Source organism: Mesoplodon densirostris, chromosome 4, assembly GCF_025265405.1.
Source record: "Mesoplodon densirostris isolate mMesDen1 chromosome 4, mMesDen1 primary haplotype, whole genome shotgun sequence".
Taxonomy (NCBI): domain Eukaryota; kingdom Metazoa; phylum Chordata; class Mammalia; order Artiodactyla; family Ziphiidae; genus Mesoplodon; species Mesoplodon densirostris.
The window spans coordinates 132,786,893-132,811,587 of record NC_082664.1 but is presented as its reverse complement, the minus strand read 5'-3'; the positions used below and the strand labels follow the sequence as shown (position 1 = coordinate 132,811,587).

At 39.8% G+C, this 24,695-nt stretch overlaps 1 protein-coding gene across 1 annotated transcript in view; it reads right to left on the bottom strand.

Moving 5' to 3' along the window:
* Positions 1 to 4,918: 4,918 nt before the first annotated feature.
* Positions 4,919 to 24,695, bottom strand: part of LOC132487551 (nuclear receptor ROR-alpha) — a 95,149-nt gene continuing 75,372 nt past the window's right edge. Inside the window, exons 3-10 of the mRNA XM_060095267.1 lie at positions 22,060 to 22,201; positions 18,102 to 18,497; positions 12,328 to 12,449; positions 10,597 to 10,729; positions 9,823 to 9,930; positions 7,922 to 8,032; positions 6,871 to 6,983; positions 4,919 to 5,236 (exon numbers count right to left, since the gene is read on the bottom strand). Coding sequence (XP_059951250.1) covers positions 5,072 to 5,236; positions 6,871 to 6,983; positions 7,922 to 8,032; positions 9,823 to 9,930; positions 10,597 to 10,729; positions 12,328 to 12,449; positions 18,102 to 18,497; positions 22,060 to 22,201 — 1,290 coding nt within the window. The 3' untranslated portion in view covers positions 4,919 to 5,071. The remainder of the gene's footprint in view (positions 5,237 to 6,870; positions 6,984 to 7,921; positions 8,033 to 9,822; positions 9,931 to 10,596; positions 10,730 to 12,327; positions 12,450 to 18,101; positions 18,498 to 22,059; positions 22,202 to 24,695) is intronic.

The following is a 24,695-nucleotide window of genomic DNA, read 5'->3' as shown; positions in this document are numbered from 1 at the left end:
AATTGTGTTACATAAAGAGATTTTTTTGGTTTATTTCTAGAGGAGAACATGGTGAAAATGGGAGTTATTTGCTGGTATTTGGGGAAAAAACCCCACAATGTTTCATCTTTTACCTCTCTCACTGCACTGATAGGTAGGGCCCTCATCTCATTACTGCTTTAAAAAATTTTTATCCATGCTATATAGGATTTGGAATAATAGTTTTTAACATATAATGCTATAAATATATTTATCAAGAATATTTTAATTATTAGAGAAATGGTAAGTGGAATAGGCAGGACTGTACTTTGAATGATGCTCTTTGTTGATATATGACCTATTAATTTATCTTTTGAACATACTGGCATCACTTTGTACTGCTTTGGAAGTTATTCAATGTTTTTAAGCATACAAGACTGAAGAACGCATACATTTTGAACAAAACAAAATGAACAACAGTGAAGTTTATACACACGCGCAGTTCTACACAGTTCACTTGTGCCTTGGAGGGATAGTTTTATCATTATTATTAACAATACAAAACACAATTTTGTCCCAGTAGTACTGGCCACCCTGTTTTAAGAGTTTTAGAAGATCCCTGAGCACATTGTTTCTGACTCTTAACCCCAACTCCAAAGTGATAGGGCTTCTATTGTTGATATCAAGATGGATTGTCATTCACAGTAAGTCAATTGTAAGGTGCTTATTTACCCTTTTTTTTTCACCAATCAGCACAAAGAACTGTCAGAAAATAACTTTTTATTATTATTATCTTCAAATAATAGCACTGGAAGGACACATGATTTAAACAATCAATGTTTGAAACAGTGGCTTTAGGATTATTATCTGGCTGCCCCTCAACAATAACAAGTGATTCAGTCGACATTCCTTAGCCAAAAACAAAAGGCAAAAAACCCACAAAAAACAAAACAAGAAACAAAACCAAAAAAACTGTACAAATATGTATTTTTCCCTGAGGGATCAAGGTACACCCGCAAGTGCTCTATGTACATATTGCACTAGAGAGGAATGAAGAACATGTGCAAAAAAGCAACAATGAGAGAAGCTTACATCCTACTTAAACCTTTTCATTAAAGATTCTACTAGGTTGTTTTGCATTTTGGAATGTCGGAACACAAACAGCTATTCCTTAAGTCTAAAACTAAAAACACGTATTTCTACTATGGCACATTCAATGAAATAAAAAGTTTTCCAAAGACAGATAGACAAATTCCATCAAGAAAATAATACAAAGTTTGTTTGTTTGTATTTTTTTTTTTAGAAAATTACATTACTTTCTTTCTTTGTTTCACATTACAAAATCTTTTTTTTTCTTTACACAAATCACATTTTATTGCAGGAATATTTCAAGTGCCATCAAATATTTATAGAAGGGTTAAAAAAATAGAAGTCTCTCTAAAGTGGTCCAGACAAGGCTTTGTATAGAATAAATCTTTTTTTTCCATCTTCTAGTTTTGATTTAAGTATTTTGAATACATTTTCTTTTCCATTGACACTTAGTAGCCTAGAAGCGGTTCGACACACACACACATCATACACACGAAAACCATACACACAGACATAAACACACACACACACACACACGCTCCCTCCTCATCTGACCCTCAGCCCACCCCCATACACTCACAGAGATCTGAATATCCACACTATAAAGAACAACCAAACTTAGAAGCAGTGTCTTAAGTCATGTTTTCTTTAAGTTAGAAAGGGTGAATTAGGATGCTGAAGACTTAAAAAAAAAAAACCCACACCTTTAAAGCAAATTGGGATGCTGAACACTTAAAAAAAAAAAAAATCTGTAGCTTTAACCACAATTTGCAAACTGCCCCCAAAAGCACTTTCATCTGCACTTTTGATTTCATTGTGACCACGGCCAGTTTCTTCACAATATAATGCAATCATTTGGACACCACTGTAACCGAAGGTATTCAGGCTCTGTGCAAAAGCCTTATTTACCCTATGTTAAAAAATTGTATAAAAGGCATTACAGCAGCTGGGATAACAATGATGTGATTCCAATCTTTAAAAGACTATTGGACATCTAAGATTAGGAAATTTTAATTATAAGAACAATTAATAATAATTGTTCTATATCACCAAGTATTTTGTGTCATCACACAGGTGTTTCTATAATAAGGAAGAAAATAAAAATACAAAGTTTTTCACATCCTTCTCTGTACCTCATATTTTTTTCAACAGAGATTATTGTTTAACTTCAGATCCCAACTTCGATCCGAATAATAGTTGTTCCCTCATTTCACCTAGCACGCCTCTATTACTCTCTACTCTGTTCCTACACTGTGATGTACTTAGTCTTAAAGTCTCACACCCTGTTTTTCTTTCACAAAGACCTAGTAGCAGCATCATGTCAATGTATCTTGGTTTACTCTAAAAGCAATGTCACCATGGTGTGACTATTACTGAGATTAGAGCTTTTTTTTTTTTTTTTTTTTTTTTTTTGCATTAGGTACATGCAAAATCCTTTCTGGGAAAAGGAATTTAAGTTCAACATTGTGTTCTCTCTCACCCTCAGAGAAGTTCAATTAGTTCTCATCATTTCACAAATGGACACTGGAATTAGGTTTAGTTGCTCTTTAATGCGCTAGCACCTGAGGCTGGTCATATTCAGAAAGCTTTGGTTAAAAAGAAGTTAATAGACTTTAATAAAACCATCCCCAAATTTAGTGAATCAGAATGACAAAAAAGCAAAAACAGAAAACAAACCAAAACCAAAATAAAAACACACCATTTCCTCCCAAAGGAGAAACAACAGGAAAAAAAAAAAAGGATAAATAAATAACCGAACTAAGCTTGGTACTCTTTTCAGAGTATAAATACTATTGATCTTTCAAGGAACTATGCTTATTTAAATAAAAAATTTGATTTAACCCTTCTTGCCCAAATATAAATACTATATGCTGATAGTTATCTCTCTATATAAAGTCCCATAAAGTTTTATATGTTTGTAAGAAATTTAAGTAAATATTACTCTCGTCTTCTGTTTATGGTGAAACCCTTACTATATTTTTGAAAAAACAATTTTTTAGATGTCATTTAGGCTTCATACACACTTCGGTGTGAATAATTCCTTCCCCGTTTCCAAGTCCCTCGGGAAACAAGTCAGAAAGCCAGTGGAGTTAAAAACAGAGTGGAGGGCTCTGGGAAACTCGTGCTTGATGACCCAGCACGACAGCAGGAGCCGATTTCCTGCAGAAGATTTGGGAGGGACCCTGGTGGTAGGGGAGATGCTTTCTTCGCTGTAACGGGCTGCTTGGAAACTCCCACCTTTACACTATGGGAAATGTTCTCTTTTCTGTACAAACATGGTCTTCGATGGCAGACCAGAAGTTTGAACCCCACTCCGAGTGTGACTAAAATCATCATCTAAATGCCTACATTCCCAAAGGTCACCTATTTTAAAATATGCACACTTGTCTATCAGACTGTTCCTTCTCCCTTCCCCCACTGGGAATTATTAAAAAAAAAAAGCCACAAAATTAAACAAAAACAACTCAATATTTCTCACCTGAACACAAAAGCCAAACAATCTTCTGAAGATTTAATAAAATAAATTACAGTCCACAGTTTTCTAGTGAAGATAAATACAAAAGTAAATGTTTGCAGCTTGCATCGACTTCACTTTAAAGGCTTAAAATATTTAATACTTAAATAAGAGAAACTGGTTCAACATCGCACGCCTCCTTTGCCCTCCTATCCATTGACTATGAAACATGGAGAACAGTGTTCTAGAATGACACCATCTAGAGGCAGTTAGTCTAGAAACCATTCACTCTGAGATAAACTCTCAGGGTTCCTAGATTATACCAAGAACATAAACATTCACAAAGTAAATGCTTCATGTTTTCACATGGGGAGTGTGCATTTGCTCCAGATATAATCTTTGGGTCCTTCTTCTAATAAAAGCTAGATTCTGATAAATATTCTGGTTACTGATCCGTTCTTAAAGCATAAGAACTCCAAGTTGAGGCTGAGTCTATATAACTACGCAGCTGTGCAAAATGAGCCTCCCTTCCCCTGCCTCAATGAGGTGGCATTTTCAAAAGCTTTTAAAAAATACTGTGCACAAGGGTGTAAGTCCACAGCACCAATCAATCAATCACTCAACTTTGTATGAAGCATAAACACATCTATCCTTAAACTGACCCAAAAGCAAAGTACAATTTAGGGAGAGTTCTGTTTCTAATTCCAAATTCATGTGTAAAAAAAAGAAATTAATCCAACAGCGTGATTTCTAGATATGACCAGCCAGTCTTTTAAAAGTAATTGTGTAAACAGCAGCATAAATACCTCCCGACGTACCTTCCAAGCCTTCTCAGTTAAACTTGTGTTTCTGGTGCACATGCGACACGACAGTGAACACGCTAGCATTTAATTTAAAGAAAAAAGGTGCAAAATGAAAGTGCCTTATCAATTCAACAGGAAAAGCTACACCAGTAACTACATTTTATATTAATTAAAACAATATATAAACAATATCTCTTTTAGCTATATATAGTCTTCATGCCCATTTACCCTGTAATATATTATAATGCTATTGTTGCTAGTGCTATGGACCCTTTTCGTGCCATCCTGCTGACTGGCAATAATCGGTGAAAAAATAAAAACTTCCTTCATGAGACAAAGAGCAAGTTGTGCAAAGTAATGCCGCAACCTCCGCTATGCACACCAGTCACCGATTAGTGCTGGACTCTCTGTTGTTACCGACAGATGTAGAAAGTCTGTGGGCAGTGAGCTACAAAAAAAGGACATCCTCTGACTTTAGTACCCGCCTTCTGTTGTAAACAGAGGTCAATGATCAAGAAGTCGAGACAGAAAAAGGGTCCATATCTGTAGGCATAATGGAAATCATATGCATGAGAAAAACAAGTTCAACTTTTATTTGTTTTCATTGTTTCCCCTCCTTTGCCTGACCCCGATCACCAAAGGATGTGCAGTGTGTTGGCGCTCCAGGTCTGTGCAGGGCCATATAAAGTGTCTCGGTTAATTTGTCCGTTTGTTTGTTTTTCATTGTTTGGACTTCAGACATTCTAGAAGTGCTTAGGTGATACATTTACCCATCAATTTGCATTGCTGGCTCAAATTCTGAAGTGAACAATTCCTTGTATAATGGAGGAAAATGAAGTCGCACAATGTCTGGGTATATTGCTTTAAACGCCATTAGCTTTTCTGTATGTCGTCCACATAAGGCTCTTAATGTAGACACCTTGCATATTAACTATAAGTGGAAGAAAGGACATAGGGTCAGGAGAGAAGAGACATGAGAATCAAAAATCAGGGCATCTGGATGATCTTCAACATTGTTTACAATGGAGAAACACACTTGAAGCAACTTAAACGTCTAGTAATAGAGGAAGGGTAAAAATAAATGATGATACAGTCGTATCACAGAATACCATGTATACATTAAATATGATTTTGAAGACAAATAATTTGTAACCCAAAAACATGTTCATAAGCAAAAGAACCCAAGTGTCTCACCTCCTCCTCCTATTCAAACATGGTTTCTGCTCTACCATCCTGAACCCCACCCTCTACCACTGGGGAAAAGGAAGACATGTGGTAATAGACAAGTGGGCAAGGGGACAGCCACAGGTAGGTGAGGTCACTGCAACTAGAGATGATGGCATCCCCTACATATTTTATGCAAAATGAGTACTAGTCAACTCCAGTGACAACAAGTTTCTTCTGGAGAAAGAGCTCTGCCTAGAACAAAGCAATTCTCGGTCTGAGCAAAAGGCCCTGACTGGAAAACAAAAAAAAATAGTCAGCAGGCCTGGTGGAAGTCTCAGCATTGACTATTTACCTGTTGAGTACAATAACATGACTTGCAAAAATGCTTTTTAAACTCTAAAGCATTGTATAGCACAAAATATTTATAATCTCCACCCAGCATAATCCTAAGAAACATTTTCACCAGAGCATCGATCTTGGCCATGTGTTAGGTGCTCTCTACAATCAAAGACCCTAATGGTACCCTTGCACTGGGGCAAGAAGATGGAGAAAAGGTCTTTTTCCTTCTCTTTCCCAATCCTGCCTCAGTGTCTCATTTAACAGGTGCAAAATCAAAAACAAAACCTCATTTAACCCCCCAACTTCCCCTTTCTGACCTAACCTAGCTATCAGGAGAAAAGAAAGAAAACGGACAGGAAGAAAAACCCAAACCTTTCAAATCATCTTCTGGAACAATAAAACACATAAAATAATCCAAGAAAGAATAGGGCTGATTTTTCTAAGACCAAATACATACTACTAGCACTAACACTGAAGGATATTATCATATTTTTAATTGACATCCTAATTATATTTTTATTGTGAAAGATAGTAATTAGCAAAAATGAAACCCTATGCTTTGAATACAGGGTAGTAATGCAAAATTGATGAAGAAAATACAAAAGTCATTTACTGTTGATTACTAATGACTTTAATGGAACTAGAACTAATATTAGAATAGATTAATTCTATTGTTTTAGTCCTTCATAACTTCGTCTTTCTGAAATCAAAGATTTAAATTCTAAATTCTCTAGTTTATATCACAGCAGAACATTAACTCTGCCTTCTGCCCATCTTTGATGGGATAGGTGGAGGATTTTTCAGAATGTATCAATGCTTTAAAAAAAATTCTATCATTGCTCTGTTATTCCAGGACACTTTATAACCGATGATAATAAATAGAATTTAACCTGAATTTTGGCCCAAGATAATTTTTTGAAATGAGGATACTTCTTTCTTCTCAGCAGGCCACTGCTTACTGATACTTTTGGGGTCTGGTGGCATGACATATAAACGTGGCTGGCGTGATCTGGGCAAGGGATAATTCAGGCTTGTCAGTGGGAAACCTTTGGCTCTCACCTTTGTTAGTATTCCATCTTCTCGGTGATTCTTCTGTAGGACGTGTTGAAGAGCTAGCTGAATTTTCTGTTGCAGCTTTTCAATTTTTACCTTTTCCTGCAGCCATGAGCGATCTAAATGTGAAAAACCATACTCCTGAGTATTCTTCCAACATATGGTGTCAGAACACCCCAACTCCTCCTGACTCCTAGATACAGATTATTACACCACACTGCAGAGTCAGGGACTAACAGGCCGCTTTCACCCCTCTTTCAAAATTTGCTCCTAAAGGAGTGAAAAACTGATCTAGGACAGTTACCAAACAGAGTGTTAAGCCTTTCCATCTTTACTGACACTTGAAAGAAGGAAGGGTCCTCCCTTTCCAAAAAGACAGCCATTTAAATCTAAGGCCATGCTCGGACGAGTACAAATGAAACCACCATGGCCCTTAAGCCTTTCTAATAGTTATGTTTCTGAATGACATACTCATATCAATCCTGCTAAGTCTTTCTGGCAAATATGAAAATTGCCTTATAGTCCAAGGCAACTGAAATTGTCAAGAGAGTGCCAAATGAATTAGGATTGTTAATTTAGGATAAAGGTTTTATGTTTAAGAATTCCAAAAAGAAGACAGCAAATTTGCAAAAGTGATTATCACCAAGAGGCAGTACTGGTTGAAAACATACATTAAATTCAGATACGCTTGTGGATGACATCCAAATGGGTTTTTTTAACAAGTAGAATGTTTTAAAAACCATGTTATCTTGGAGACTGGTGTTGAGAAGGGCACACCTACTCTACCACAGCATTTCTCTTGGTAGCAGGAGGCTAATCGTAGATGGGATTTTATTCAATTCTCATTTCTTAAGATGTTGTCAGAATGGCATGAGGTCTTCTTAGAAGCGTCCATGTATATGTATGTGTGTAGCAGGGGACTGTTGTCTGAAAAACTTAAAATTAGACTTAATAAGGGTGACAGTCCCTCTGAATAGTCTATAGCCATTGTAAGTTATGTACTTGTAGAAATTCTTTACCTGGACAACTTAAAAACCATTCTATTTGGTTATCTTACCTGCTGACATCAGGACAAATGCAGAAAACAATGCAATTTCATCTTCAGTCAGGTGCATAGAACATAAACTCTTTCCAAATTCAAATACAAAGCTAATAAAGTCTTCACAACCTGCCAAAATTAAAGACAGGTTAGGAGTTTGGTTATTATCCTAGGAGAAAAATATGAAAGAAGGTGAAGAGGGATCTAGCAGTTGAAGATCAGAGGGACTAGTAGTAACATTTCTATAGTTTAATACTTTCAAATGTTAAAAGAAATCAGTTTAGCCACCATCACCATTACCACCAACATCACCACCATCATCATCATTTGCAATAATGACAGTGAACTTCTGTTGTGTGATTACTGTGTTAGGTGCTGCTCTGAGAGGATTCTTTGCGTATTCTACTATTCCACAACAGCCCTATGAGGGGGGTATTATTGTTACTATCCCCATTTTAAAGGCAAGGAAATGGACTTGGAAAGAAAAGGAATGTGCTGCAGATTTCACGAGTAGGAAGTGACAGCCTGAGATTCAAAGCCAGCTGCCCGACTTCAGAGCCCACACTCTTAACCAACAGAGTCTAACAGCTATAATCTAACTGAAATGTTAAGTTCACTCATTTTTTTGTTTTCCACTCTATTTTATGTACAACATGCTTAGAAATGCAAACAAGTGACGCATTATGGTGGTAAAACCATTATAATTTTTTTTTGTTTTTGGCCGTGCCACATGGCATGTGGGATCTTACTTCCCTGACCAGGGATTGAACCCATGCCCCCTGCATTGGAAGCACAGAGTCTTCACAACTGGACCACCAGGGAAGTCCCTATTGTAACTAGTACAGAACTGAAAACATAGAATGTGGAAGTCCCATAAAATAAAAACCCACCCCCACAAAGCTGGTTAAGTTGGGGTCTGTTCTTTCAGATTTCCATATTATGTACATATAGTTAAATGTCAACAGGCTAGGGACTTCCCTGGTGGCGCAGTGGTTAAGAATCCGCCTGCCAATGCAGGGGACATGGGTTTGAGCCCTAGTCTGGGAAGATCCCACATGCCATGGAGCAACTAAGCCCATGCGCCACAACTACTGAGCCTGTGCCCTCAAGCCTGCGTGCCGCAACTACTGAGCCTGAGTGCCACAACTATTGAGCCCGCGTGCCACAACTACTGAAGCCTGCGCGCCTAGAGCCTGTGCTCTGCAACAAGAGAAGCCACTGCAATGAGAAGCCCGCGCATCGTAAGGAAGAGTAGCCCCTGCTCCCCGCAACTAGAGGAAGGCTGAGCGCAGCAACGAAGACCCAACGCAGCCAAAAAAAAAGTGTCAACGGGCTCTTCTCAAGTATACATACCCTCCGTCATTTAATTGTTTTTAAAATCACTTAACAACATATCTTGGATACCGTCCCATTCTTCTTAATGACTTTGTCTTACTTTAAATTACAGAAATCTAAAATAATTTATTTTTAAAGTATGTGTCACAGTTTCACTTAGCTATACTTTCTTTCTTTGATATCTCATTAATGGTTGTTATTTGACAGGTATGGAAGGGCAGACTTTTAGCTCCTTGCTTGATTTTATGTAGCAAATCACATCCTCTAGTTTATTGAATAATATATCCCCTGCAAACCTGGTTCTTAAAATCTGGAAGGGAACTGGAAGGATATATAACATAAATTTCTTCGACTACCAATTAGATAAAATGAAACTCTAGACCCTTACGTGTAATACAGACAAAAAGCATTTGAGCTGTGTATATTTTCTACGGTGATTAACTATAAAGTAACATAGGTATAAAATCCTTTAACTCTTGTGTCCAAAAAACCAATCTCCATTTTGTTCAAGAAGAGCTTTCACCCAACTCCCATCTTTTCCCCTAGTCCTAATTTGAAGACAAAGCACTCAGAGATTTCCTTACCTAAGGATTTGAAGACGTCGGGGCTAGCGTATTTCCCATCAAAGTACACGGTATTGTTCTGAGAGTCAAAGGCACGGCACATTCTGATAAATACCACCTCCAGAGAACCTGAGCAAAGGCAGAAACGGGGTGGGTTATTGTCTTGGTGAGTTGATTTTGACCATAGAGACCCCTTTCTGAGTCAATGGGGCTGGGCTTAACTAGCAGGCTCTCAGTCACCTTAGCTCTCTATTTAAAAGAGCAGAGTTCATTAGAGTAATTAAAGACTTGTGCCAAAGCTAAGGCCTGTATTACTGAAGAGAGACTGATTTATGAATTACTTCTAGGGCACTTCTCTGTCCTGCAATAATACAGAATCTCAGAGTTGCGAGAAAAACATGGACTCCTGTTATTAAAACAAACAAAAACCCAGGGATGTCTCTCTGAGTTCCACAAACAGCTTTCTTCCTAACAGCTTACCAAAACCTCCTGAGGACCTGGGGCACAGAAACAAAACACAGGTGATGGTTAAAACTGTGGAATGCAGGTGTCTTTCAAATTAATCTTTTCACCTAGAGGAGAAGCAAAATGGAGGGAATGTTTCCTGCAAATAGCTCAAAAACCTTAAAAAAAAAAAAAAAAAAAAAAAAACCTCTCAGTTTCTGCTAAGAGAAACTGAGCTATTATCATTTGGAGAAAAACTGTTCTCGACACCTTCCTTACCAAGCATTTCTTTAATAAGCCGGTGAAAGCAGGTTAGTCAGAGATCTCAAAATTCACTTGCAAAGCACATACCTGCTTTGAGAAGCACAATTTGATCGTTTTGACACAGTTCCATAAATCCATCAATGCGTTTGGCAAACTCCACCACATACTGTATAGCTTCTGTAATTTTGATGGCACACAATTGCCACATTACCTCCCGCTGCTGTTGAAGAGGGAAACGCATTAACATCCCCATTACCCATACCCTTGACACAACTGTTTTAACTGTTCCTACTGTGTAAAATCCTTCTTTGGAAATGGATCCAAAAAAGCTAGAGGATTTAAAAATAATCAGTTGGCCAGTTACTTGGGTTATAATGATTGCTTCCAAGTTCTTCCTGGTCTCCTCCAATTCCTCTCTTACCATTTTGGTGGCAAAGGGACAGGGGGAAGATGTTATGAGCACACATGCAGCAGAAGATGAAAACGGGAGTCAAGAAAGCAACCCACGCCACTGATTTAATCCTGGGCCATGGAGAGTAGCAAAGTAGAATCTCCTTGTCAGCAATTATTTTGCCTTGGGGAATTTCACACCACTTTACTGGGGGAAGGGAAGAAAAGGGGAGTCAGTTATATTTATTGTGCGCACCTGCTATGAGCTGGGTGCTTTATGACATCCTTGTCTCATTTCATTTTCACAAGAATGTTTTTCCATTTCCCATAAATGGACACAAATGCTCACAGAGGTTTCACAGCTAAGAGGTATTGGAGGTGGGATTCAAATCCCAGCATTTCTGACTCTGAATCCCATTTCACACACCTTGCTGCTGTTTACTGCTTTCTTGCTTCCCTTGGTAATTTTGGCTGCTGGGGTTACCTGCTATCTCAAAGGTAAACAAGGTGATACGCTGCTATTCCCCCAACCTGTCCTGTTTAATTCCTTTTATATACCCACTCTCCAATTTAGTTACAGGCCAACCTGGATCCATCTTGTTGCTCCCTTATTTCCCCAATCTTAGTTTAAGACTGTTTCTACAAATACAACAGGATGGAAGAAACACTGAATTAGGAACCAGGACTCATGGTCTAGTCCTGATGTTTTCGCTCTCAGCCATGTGCCAAGGGATGCTCGTTTCCTCATATGTAAAATGAAGGGGAGGATTAACCTTGATAATCTCTACGGTACTTCCTAAGCCTGAATTTCTATGATTATTGGGAAAAATCACAGCATTTTCTTTTACTAAAGGCAGAATGGATAATTAAAAGTCCTCCTTCTCCAGCCCTGCCCTCCCATTTAGGTAATTTGTTGATCAGACTGTTTTATAGAAAAAGGTAACTGGCAGCACTGCTTGTCAGACTCATGTTGCTAGATTCAGACTGGAATTAGAATCATAGCTTCCAAACTTTGTTTTACACATATTCTCTAAACTCCTCCTTTTTAACTTCGGAACCATGAGGCTGAGATTATTTTACATCAACATCTGGACCGTGAAATCTTCCATTGTGATATCGGGACAAATCCCAATTCTTTGAGCCTTTTGGAAGCTCCTTAATCTAGCTCCCTGTTGACAAATGATAGGACATATGTGTATAGTTACAGGAACAATAGAATCTGTGTGCTATTTCTGAAATTTCGCACACTGACATCTCAATAAGGTGACAAAGCCCCAAGAGCGTGATCAGCTCTGGAAGAAAGATTTTTAAATAGAAATCTGCTATCTGATGAAAAACATTCATTCTTTGGTCTGTTTGTATTCAAACCTCCTGCACAAACACCCTTCCCAACATTGCCTCAATCTTAGGTAAAATTCTTCAGTCTACCTTGTTTTGGTAATTCTCAATCTCCTCCTGCAGAAAGGTCTGCCACGTTATCTGCTGGAGCTCTTCTCTCAAGTATTGGCAAGTTTCCAGATGTGATTTAGATATATTCTGTGCAAGGTGTTCTAAGGAGAAAACAGGAGATCACAACATGAAAAGCCAAGTTCTTCAGGGTTTTTCCTACTTAGTATTTGACTTAAAAAGTAACAAGTATAAAGCAACATGGCTGAACCAGTTTTAATGATCTCGACATATTTAAGTAAGCAATTTGGAACTATTCTATATTTGGGGACATGAGGATGAAGGACAGGCAAAGCCAACATTTAGCAATAAGGCTTGGCGTCTTCAAAGATCCTCCTGACCTGACCTTCTCTGTGCCTTTACACCAGCGTCTGGGAGTGAATGTTGGAGTTGAAAATATTGACCTAGAGAAGTGTGAAAAATGACTGACACGACCTGTACTTGGTATTTTTATGAAGACAGATCTGCCATATACATTGACTGGGGGAGGATTACTCTTGAAAAATTAGAAAATGGTATTTTTTGGGGGACAACAACTATGTATTTCGTTTTTCCTGCAAAAATGGCGGAACAAGCATTACTGAAGCCTACTATGTCACTATATATATATAGTGTGGTGGTTAAGAGGTGAGATGGACTCTGGACCCAGACTGCTTGGGTTTGAATCTCAGCTCTGCTACTTAGTAGCTGTGTGATCTTGGGTAAGTTACTTAACCTCTCTGCGCTTCGGTCTCTTTATTTGTAAAATGAGGAAAATAGTACCTAATTTCCTATTTATCATAGGGCATCTGTGAAAATTAAGTGAGTTGAGCACTTAGAGAGGATAACATAGCATCTGCTACATAAACATTTGTTCTTATTACCCTGAAGTGTACTGAATTTGAAGATATTAAAAGAAATAGATGCCAAATAAGTTTCTCTAGGGACTTATAATCTGGTGAACATGTACATACATGCTGAAAGGACAATTCAAGACACTAGACAATAAAGCATGAAGTTGAATTCTACTAGAAGAGAAAGAAAAATAAAAACATAATAGGTGCTATCAGAGAAGGGAGAGATGAGGGGAATTAGGGGATGCTTCTTGACAGAAGAAAACATCTGGATTGGCCCCTGAAGGAAGGGGAGGATTTGGTAGGCAGAGGCCAGTGTGTGAGGCAGTGGACCAGTTCCACGTCAAGGGATGGTAGATGAAAGAATGGATATGGCATCTACAGGAGACAGGACGATGTGATAAAGTGATGGTGTCAAAACAGAAATATGGGTAGAGAAGAGTCCACATCCTGAAGGATCTTGAATGTTGAGATTGAGGGTATGGACTTGATTAACAAAAGGAGTCAGCAGGATTCTCAAGAGGGAGCTGACGTGCTGAACACTGTATTTGGGGAAACAGAACAAGCAGTTTTGTCATTGGTGGACTGGAGGCAGGAGGATCAATTAGAAGGCTGCTGAAATCTAGACATAAGGGACTAAGAGCTTGAAATAGGTTGCTAATAATTGTTATGGAAGGGAAGGACAATTCAAGAAGTATTTTAAAAGAAGAACTGACAAGACTCCAAGAATACAAAACCATATCCTAAAGAGATGCCCCTCCCAGGGTCTTGAATATATAATAGGAAAGTTATTTAAAACAGTGGTGCTGAGGGCAAACTTAGCAACACTAGTAAGAGTGTCTTTGTTTGGAAATTTGTTACTGCTTCCGTCAAACAGAATCAGATTTGTTTGTGTGAAAACAGAGCAGGTTCACCTAAACAAAGCTCGAGACTAGAACCTCCTCAGAGATTCTGAAACACTGAAGCACGATAAACCTTAACAGCTCTACTTGGCAACACACAGACATGAGAACAACATAAGTAAATATCATAAAAAATAAAACATAAACAAAAGAAAAAAATTTAAAGGAGACAGAAACTGAGAGAGAGAAAGAAATTATGTCTATGTCTTAGAATCAGTGACGTGTGTGAAGAGAAGAGGGGAATAAAGACAAAATAATGGGGAATCAGAAACAAGAAAATAAGTGTGTACATAGTAAATTCAATTTTTATAAATATGAAAGAAATGATGAAAGCAAAGCATTCACAGGGAAGCTGGGAGAATCCTAGGAAGGGAAGAATGGGAAGAAGCTCACAGTATTCTCTTCCAGATCATGCTTTGTTTCCAGTTAGTTTGGTCAGCATCTTGTTTCACTTCATCCTTAAAAATTGTCCCCACCCATCCCTACCTATTTGAGTCCAGCTTTTAGGAGCGACAACAAATGATGCAATGTCCAATGACCAGTAGAGGGCAGTGGCTGCATTCTCACCAGCTGCCTTTGATCAAGATTCATACTTGATTTGGCAAGTGTAAGATTTTAGACACTGTGCTGTTTGTAAGTCTCCATTTCAGCAAAGGAGAATATGGTCAGACTGAGTAAAAGCTAAGAAGTTAGTGTGCTCTCTCAGACAAACAGTCTGGCATAGTGAAATACCTTGGAACTAGGAGTTAGGAGACCTGGTTTCTGGTCTGAGCTCAGTTGGATAACTCACTTTGTGACAGGCAAATCGGTTCACTTCCTCAACTATGATGGCTTCATCAGGACAGCCAAGGTCTAGATACTTCAGAAGGAAAATCCTGTCTTCTGAGAAAGTCACAGATTTTCACAGTGGTATGGAACTTTAGGTATCATCTGGTCCAAACTCTCATCACTTTGTAGATAATGACATTAACAATGATGGTAAAAGTTAACACTTAGGTAGAGTTTACTATGTAAACTCTATATAACAGACTCATATAACATACCTACCTACATCTGTATATATATATTATATTTATATATATATATATATATATATATACACTGTGTATATATACAAATATTTTTTCTTAATCTTCATGACAACTCTAGGGGGAAGATACTAGTATTATCTCCATTTTACAGATGAAAAAAACAAGCCACAGTGAGGTTAAGTGACTTTTCAAGGTGTCATAGCTGGCAAGTGGACAGTGATTCAAACATACACAATTTGGCTCCAGAGTCTATGCTCTGAATCTTTAGAGTCCATGGGTAGGGAGACTGCAGCTTGCAGAGGTAACATGACTTATACTAGGTTGTACAACCTACAGCAAAGCTAGGACCACAACCCACATAAGCTGACTTCTTGTCTCATGCTTTGCCCAACATACCAGTTATCTCTTATGTACAAGGCTTTAGTTATGAATTATAGTAATAAGTGCAGTTAGCTTTTTTATTTTTTATTTCTTTTGGCTGTGCAGCTCGGCTTGCAGCATCTTAGCTCCCCGACCAGGGATGGAACCTGGGCCCATGGCAGTGAAAGCACCGACTCTTAACGCTGGACCACCAGGGAATTCCCCAGTTAGCTTTTTTAAAAAAAAGGAGCCTAGGTAGTTTATCTGGAATGTATAATTCAGGTACTAAGTGTACATCAAGGGCAAAATTTCGTAGCCAGGAATGCAGATGTATTTCCACTAACAGTAATGGATTAGTAGATACTATTATTGAAAGATAGAACTGAGCTTAGGCTATGTTAATTTACAATTTATTTTCCAATTGCACAAATGGTTTCATTTGTTTCAAATCTGATGATAAAATTTAGCCTAAAATGAAGTCAAGTTAGTTAAAGAAAGAGTCAGACTTAAGCCCCCAAGGAAATGTCAGGGAACTTCAGAGAGCTTTGAAGAAGTAGCAGCAAGGTCTTTGGCTGCTTTTACACTACTCCTAGCTCCTCAAACTATTTTGCACCTGTAAATGGGACAGAAAATCAGAGCTCCATTATATCCCTTTCAACTAAATTCTTGTTTCGTTTTGGGTTTGGGGCAAATCCTAGTGATGAGTTAGTTTTATTCATCGTGGGAAAAATGCCACAATTATGTGTGAAAAATCCCTAGTTTAGGAGAACATGGAGAATGGATGAGGGCACAGGGCTCTCAGACTCACTGGGAGGTGACAGCTGTAGAAAAGGAAAGGGATTTGTGGGTGAAGGAGGGGCTGGGGAAATCGGCTGAGCCACTTCTGGCTCCACTCAGGTATTAGTGCACATTTAGCCCAAGTGCCATGTTCAAGGGACACACTTAGGCCAAGCAGTGTGAGTTTATCTCTGGGTTGAACATTCGACAAGCAAATGGCATAGATTCACTAGTATTTATGATAAAGTAGAAGCAAACCTAAAGTGAGCTAGGTCATTTTTCACTGTATCAGGTCAGTTTTCAATCAAATCCTTATTCATTTCTGAAAATTTTACTTTCATTACAGCTCTGCTTAAGGCTCAGTCAACCAAGATCTCACGACAAAAACGGAAGGTTTTTGTTCTAGTTCAAGAAAAAAAAAAAAAATCAAGCCTAGCTCTGCTCAGCTTGGCTTCTAGTTCTGAGGTTTCTCTGTTAATCAAAAGAGCTGGGATACACCTTTAATGCTGTTCAGTGGTTAAAGACCAGGCTTAAAATGTCCCTGCTCTTGAGGATTTAAATTTAGACCCATAAAGAGGTGCTTGTGTAAAAACCGTAAAGAACATTCAATTTGTTCTATTTGGAGAAAGATTTTACTGGAAATATAAATTTCACTTAAAAAATGTTTTATGGGGTACAGAGGTGGAGAAACCATCTAAAGAACACAACCATTATTTCTGTGAACTAAGGACGTCTGTGCTCAAGTCAGAACCCGCTGGTTCTTTTCCATGTGAAGTCTTCATTCTCTCTTCCTCTTAACTTAGTCATCTTCATAGCAACTAATTGAAATATCCCAAAGGATTATAACCTTGTGTGAGGAGCCGTGGGGAGGAGTGGATCAAATTCTCAAAGAGTAAAGGTCCTTACCAAAGTTTCTCTAATAACAGTGCTGTACTTAAAAATTGATTAAATATAACAGAGGATGTTATAACACAACTTCCTTGAAATGAAAAGTTTTCCATTGTCTGTGTTAACATTTCTAGGTCACATCTCCCAAGAAGCACCAATGTCACAGGAATAAGGAAATGACAGGTTTTTGTGGGGGGTTTTTTGGGGCATGGTGAGTCTTCTATGAAATACATCAGTTTTGCATTAATATCCATCACCAAAACATTCTGGCAAATAAAGAAGCCAATTTCCCTTTAACGATTATAGAATGTGTCAGAGTTGCAAAACTTAGATGCATACAGGGACTGGGCAGTGATATAAATGCCGAGAGTGGGATGGGCCCATTTCAAGGCGTTAGGCCCTAAGTGGTACCAGTTGGTTGTTGCCATTCCCAAATGCTGGTCCAGTGTAACTAGATCTTTTTTTTTTTTTTCCTTCTCCAAGAAACTGAAAATCTGAACTTTCAGGTGGAATTGTCCAGGTTTAAAATTTTAGCAACCAATTCAAAAATTGTAAAGCTCTGCACTGGTCAAAAACCCATGTCTATGTGCCAGGTTAAGTTTGTGGGTTGCTATTTTTATGACTTTTGGTATAAAGCAATACTTAGAACATAACTAAATCAGTGGAGTTAATGGGGCCATTCCCTGAACTCACAGTTTTCTGTGGAATTTAAAGATTGCTTTAAGTTCATATTGTCTCAGCTCTGATGCTGAGAGGTCACTGAGTTTCTTGAATATATGATGGGAAACAGTGGACAAAAACAAGGGGGCAGGTTGGAATTATGAAGTGGTCCAAATGGTAAAGGTGACTCACCCTTCTAGATGCATCATTTTAATAACATAACTCATTAGAGGAAAGTCAGACAAATCCCATTTCCTTCAAATGGCCCAAGTAGTCCACCCCAATGGAAACACGGAAGCCATTACCTAGTTCTGCCATGGACACAGTTGGGGACGTCTCTCCATTGGTGAAAGAGCAGTAGGGAAAGAAGCCTGATGCTGGTGTGTAGTCACATATTGGTTCTGGTTTGATTCCGTTGATATCAAGACCTGACTGGTCCGGGGAAGGCTGTATGTCCAGGTAGAAGCTGCTGACGGCAGAGTCTGCCTTGCTGCCCTCGGGGGTGTGCCCGTCGATGTAGCTGCTGAGGTCGTCGTGAAGCTCCGTAAGCCCGTTGGCCGAGATGCTGTAGGTGGGAGTCAGCGGCTCGGCCTCTCCAGGCTGCTGTTGGTGGTCTCGCTGCTGCTGCTGCATCCGGTGTTTCTGTACTTCTGCGTACAAGCTGTCTCGTTGCTTTTTCGACATGCGGCCGAATTTTACAGCTGGAAGAAAAAAGCCAAGGCACACCGTATACAACACGCTTTTCTCCATGATCCTCTCCAGCATGCTTTAGGAGTTCCTTTGAAGTGGCAGACAATTCCATCAAAAACCACACAACCACAAAATAAGGACGTGATCCCGAGGTGAAAATAAATGGCCCCACCTCACACAGGCTTGTTCCACATCCCAGAAAGCAAAGACACATCCCAGAGGAGCTGCATTTCACAAGCAGACCCAGGGCTGGTACCAGAGACCCAGAGCGATGACCACCTACGTCTTTGTGCTGTCGCACAACCCTAGGCTCAGTGGGAGCTACCGAAATGCGACTTAATGGGCTTGTTCCCTCTCTACCCAGGCAGTTGGTCTAGACATTTCTCTTCCCAGTGTTCAGACCAGAGCACAGGGACGCACAGACTCACGGAGGCGTTATCGGGGCACAAGCAGTCAAACCTCAACTTGCACTCATTTCACTAATCCGTATGCTTACATGAGTTTCTTCCTGATCAAACAGCCAAATCTGGGGCTTCCTTGAGAAAGCTCAACAGACTGGACGAAGCATTTGCAATTCCATGAATTACATCTCTTGAGTCGATGCCCTCTCTTGCTCCTGGGTCTTGGGGTCCCTGTGAGACCCTTGGACCTGTCTTTTTAAAATTATTATTATTCTTTTAACATCTTTATTGGAGTATAATTGCTTTACAATGGTGTGTTAGTTTCTGCTGTATCACAAAGTAAATCAGCTATACATATACATATATCCCCGTATCTCCTCCCTCTTGCATCTCCCTCCCACCGTCCTTATCCCACCCCTCTAGGTGGTCACAAAGCACCGAGCTGATCTCCCTGTGCTGTGCGGCTGCTTCCCACTAGCTGTCTACCTTACGTTTGGTAGTGTATATATGTCCATGCCACTCTCTCACTTCGTCCCAGCTTACCCTTCCCCCTCCCCGTGTCCTCAAGTCCATTCTCTATGTCTGTCTTTATTCCTGTCCTGCCCCTAGGTTCTTCAGAACCTTTTTTTTTTTTTTTTTTAGATTCCATATATATGTGTTAGCATACAGTATTTGTTTTTCTTTTTCTGACACACTTCACTCTGTATGAGTCTCTAGGTCCATCCACCTCACTACAAATAACAATTTCGTTTCTTTTAAAGGCTGAGTAATATTCCATTGCATATATGTGCCACATCTTCTATATCCATTCATCTGTTGATGGACATTTAGGTTGCTTCCATGCCTTGGACCCATCTTTAAAGGACACTTTCTGCTGTTCTCATTTAGCCTCAAGTAAAAAGAATATCAGAATTTTGGAAAGGGCAGACTCTGTGGAAGATCCCCATCGGGAGAATTTGTGTGTGCAGCCCTTCTCCGTGCGATGTGTCCCCATATTTAAAGTGGAACAGTGACTGGAGTAATTTTCCAGTTCATTTAGAATCCCAAATGATTTCTCCTAAAACATCCAGATAATTGAGAAAAAAAATCCTATGATTTCCTGGTCTGAACCCCCCACTAACCCATTTATTTCTCAGCCTGACTCTGTATGTGTAGATAAAGCCGCTGCTGGAGGGATTAAGACCTCCTAATTGATTATGGTTAAACTGATACCTGACCAGGTGGATGAATTCACCCATCTGACCATCAACATAATTCTATGAGTCTTGGGGCAGGAGGCAGGATAGATAGAAGTGAAGCTGGGAATCAGGGCCCACTGTCCAGGCCAGCTGGTGGATCTTCTTCCTGCCAAGGAGGATGTACTTTCATTTTGCACAGAGGAAACAAGTGAGCTGGATTCTGGTCAATTTCCAGTTTCCACAACTCAGGTGACAAACTTGGGTGGGGCTGGTTAGATAGCAGTCAGGCTGATGTGGGCTCTGAATTTCAGGCCTATAATTGTATAAGTCCCCAAATTCACTCCAAGTCCACAACAAAGTGTGCTGTCACTTATACGAGAAATCTCCACAAGGCCTACTGAAGGTACTTAATTTTTTTGAAAAGCATACTCTGGAACCCCCAAGGGGATTAATACCCATAGGGGAAACTTGTTCTGCTATGACTCTGAATTGTGTTTTAACTCTTTTCTTAATATTAACAACAGTAATCATACTATCCCATAAGTGAAATGAATGGATCAGGTTTTTTTTGTTTTTGGCCGTGCTGTGCGTCTTGTGGGGTCTTTGTTCCATGACCAGGGATCGAACCCACGCCCCCTGCAGCGGAAGTCCAGAGCCCTAACCACAGGACTGCCAGGAAGTCCCTGGATCGGGTCTTGAGAAAATGCACACACAACTTGTGATTTTTAACTTACAGATTCATAAGAGATATACCTAATTTTATGAGTTTGTGCCATTGGAAGATGAAATCTGCAGAGCTGCATATCACAGGAATTTCTGAGAATACAGTATAAGTTCTGTGACTTGCATCTTCCAATCCCCAAAACTTCACTTTGGTCCTACAAATTCTAAGAGGTCACCCTGTGTACAACTTGTGCCTGGGTGGGTCCACAGGCCCCAAGAACATCTGATTATGGGGAAAGGAGACCTTCAGAATGCCTGCCCAGCAGCCTGAAGTTATTTTTCCACAGGCTGAAACTCCATTGGAAGAGATGTTTCCTTCAAAGGGATCTCTCAAGAGAACCAGCCAGCCAGTATATTTGGAAAAGTCCTTAAAATGTATCCACTACACTAACTGCCCAATTTCCTTATATAAGAAGAGTCTTGAAATCTGGTGTTGATTATTCTGTGCACTTAATACAGTTTTCCAGGAAGATCCTGAACTGTTTTGCAAATGAATGGTAGATGGTCTCTAGTTCTTAAAATAGTTTCTCTTTATGAAACATTTGTCACTTGGGCATGCTTTGCACTATTTTCACACATACTGTATGTACAAATGTTTGACTTTGGATCCAGTTAGCATAAAAGCTAATTCATCCCAACTGCCAATAACCTTACTAGTGTAAGACATGTAACAATTAGCTCTGGCTTGTGTTTTCTGTGAGGAAAAATGCTTCTAGAAGGTATCCTTTTTAAGACCCTCAGGTGACACTTACCTTCCATCAATTCATCCACATGTAATGTTTTAAACCAGTAGTCCCCAACCTTTCTGGCACCAGGGACTGGTTTCATAGAAGAAAATTTTTTCACGGACAGGGGAGGCGGGGGGATCAGGCGGGAATGGGAGCGATGGGGAGCGGCAGATGAAGCTTCGCTAGCTTGCTGGCCCCCCGCTCACCTCCTGCTGTGCGGCCCAGTTCCTAACTGGTAGTGGTCCATGGCCTGGGGGTTGGGGACCCCTGTTTTAAACGTCAAAAATCTGAAGGTGTTCTGACCACACACAGACATTTCTCCTCCAGGCCACCCCGCCCCCAGTCCTCCATCATCCAGTGAACTGACTGGAATGGTTTATGGAGGAGAAGTAACTGCTGTGACACCCACAAAGCCGCCAGAGGAGGGAGGGGTGGAGGGGTTGGAGGGACAGAGGGGACATATTCTGGCAGATCTGGGTCCAGGCTTCCGAGGGCACTTTCACAACCCTGTGCTACTGTACAACGCAGGCTGCGGGTGCTCACCATCTCGAGACATCCCCACGGCAAGGCATTTCTGTAATCGACAGTGTTGACAGCGGTTTCTACTGGTTCGATCAATCAAACAGTTCTTCTGACGAGGACAGGAGTAGGTGGCATTGCTTTGCTGACTTCTCCTGAAAAAGCCCTGTGATTCAGTTATGAAATAGAAAACAGGTTAGTGTCAGCTGGAGCTGAATGACACTAAAGGCAAGAAACGGAGCGCCATGCAGCATGCACATTTAATGGAGAATTAAATTTGTAGCACAATCATCCTGGAGACCATTAATGAAATTAAAGTCACTTCTTTTTCCTCGAGTAAAATTGATCCCCAGAGCCCAATCCTGTGTCCCTTACATATGCAAAACTTTAACTGCAGCAGACAGCTGCCTATGTAGAAGGCACAGGATTGGGCCCTCTTCTTGGTCTCTGATGATCAAAAGCTGTGTGCTTAATGAAACAGTACAAAGGCACTTATCTTTAACCTTTATCTCCAAAACATTTTTAGTAGAATACACACAAAACACTCTTCTGGGGTGTCCAGAGATAAGAAGATGCAGCTTCACCGTAACTCAGGGGGCTGCAATCCTGGTACACTGTGCTCATCTCAACCAGACCACGTAAATCCACCGTCTTTTAGGCGTCTTCCATTCCTCAAGTCAGAATCTACTGCCCCAAGAAGTTAAGTGACACTTGGAAGGATTATCTTGGCAGATCAATCAGACTGGGAATACTCTACCCTTGACAGTTTGGAAATACCATGTGTTTAGAATCATGGCCTTGAAGACTGAACAAATCCAATCTGATGTTCATCAAGTTCCACTTATTTGTTAAGCACTGTTTTGGAAATAAGGAGCTGCACTAAGATGCGTAAGGAGTACTGACCTCAAGGATTTAATTAATTCATTCACTCATTGATTCATTCATTTTTGCTAACTTCTTGAGCTGGATTCTTTTTTTTTTTTTTTTTTTGCGGTACGCGGGCCTCTCACTGTTGTGGCCTCTCCCGTTGCGGAGCACAGGCTCCGAAAGCGCAGGCTCAGTGGCCATGGCTCACGGGCCCAGCCGCTCCACGGCATGTGGGATCCTCCCGGACTGGGGCAAGAACCCGCGTCCCCTGCATCGGCAGGCGGACTCCCAACCACTGCGCCACCAGGGAAGCCCTTGAGCTAGATTCTTATTAGCTCATTAATTTTCACTGCTGTTTCTTTTCTTAAAGCTGCAAGGGTTCCTTTTAGTTACGTTTTGGTAGCAGCCCACAAGTTCTGCTATGTAGTATTTTCATGATTATTCAACCTGAAACATGCTCTAGTTTTCAACAGCTTTCTTCTTTAATCCATATGTTCTTGAGAAGCACATTTTTAAAAGTTGAAGTATAGTTGATTTACAATGTTGTATTAGTTTCTGGTGCACAGCAAAAGTGATTCAGTTACATATATATGTATGTGTGTGTGTGTGTGTGTATATATATATATATTTTATATATATATATATATATATATATAGTTCCCTGTTCTATACAGTAGGATATTGTTGTTTATCTATACAAGCACATTTCTTAATTTCCAAACATATGGGGGGGTTGTTTCTGGTTATCTTTTGATTGTTTACTTATCTCTCAGTGGTTTTCCAAACTAGGGATGTATTCTGAAAAAAAAAAAAGAAGGTAACCAGAGTCATTTCTGTGAAGCAGAGCCATGGAAGGTACAAAAGAGTATAGTCACCTTCAAATCTTTAATGGCAAAGACGGATGATCCCAACCAAGGGGAGGCTAGTGGAGAAGGTAAGGTAAAATCCTGAAGAACTAACAGAGTGACAGAGTGCTGGGCAAACTGATAAGAGCACTCTCTCACCAGAAGATTTTTCTGGAGGCCAACTTGGCAGTTCTATCAAAATCCTTAAAAACATGCCTATCCATTGAACCAGTAATTACCCTTTAAGGAATATATTTTAAAGGAATGTTAAGAATGGTACAAAGATTTACCTACATGGATGTTCATCACAGCACTATCGGTAAGGTAGAAAAAAAATTTTAGAAGGACGCTAAATGTCCAACAGTAGTGAATTGGGAGAGTCATACTGGATATCTATACATTCAGCCACCTTTAAAAATGGTGTTTTAACAATAGCCCGGAGATGGAAACAACCTAAGTGTCCATCATCGGATGAATGGATAAAGAAGATGTGGCACATATATACAATGGAATTTTACTCAGCCATAAAAAGAAATGAAATTGAGCTATTTGTAATGAGGTGGATGGACCTAGAGTCTGTCATACAGAGTGAAGTAAGTCAGAAAGAGAAAGACAAATACTGTATGCTGACACATATATATGGAATTTAAGAAAAAAATGTCATCAAGAACATAGGGGTAAGACAGGAATAAAGACACAGACCTACTAGAGCATGGACTTGAGGATATGGGGAGGGGGAAGGGTAAGCTGTGACAAAGTGAAAGAGCGGCATGGACATATATACACTACCAAACGTAAGGTAGATAGCTAGTGGGAAGCAGCCGCATAGCACAGGGAGATCAGCTCGGTTCTTTGTGACCGCCTGGAGGGGTGGGATAGGGAGGGTGGGAGGGAGACGCAAAAGGGAGGGGATATGGGAACATATGTATATGTATAACTGATTAAATT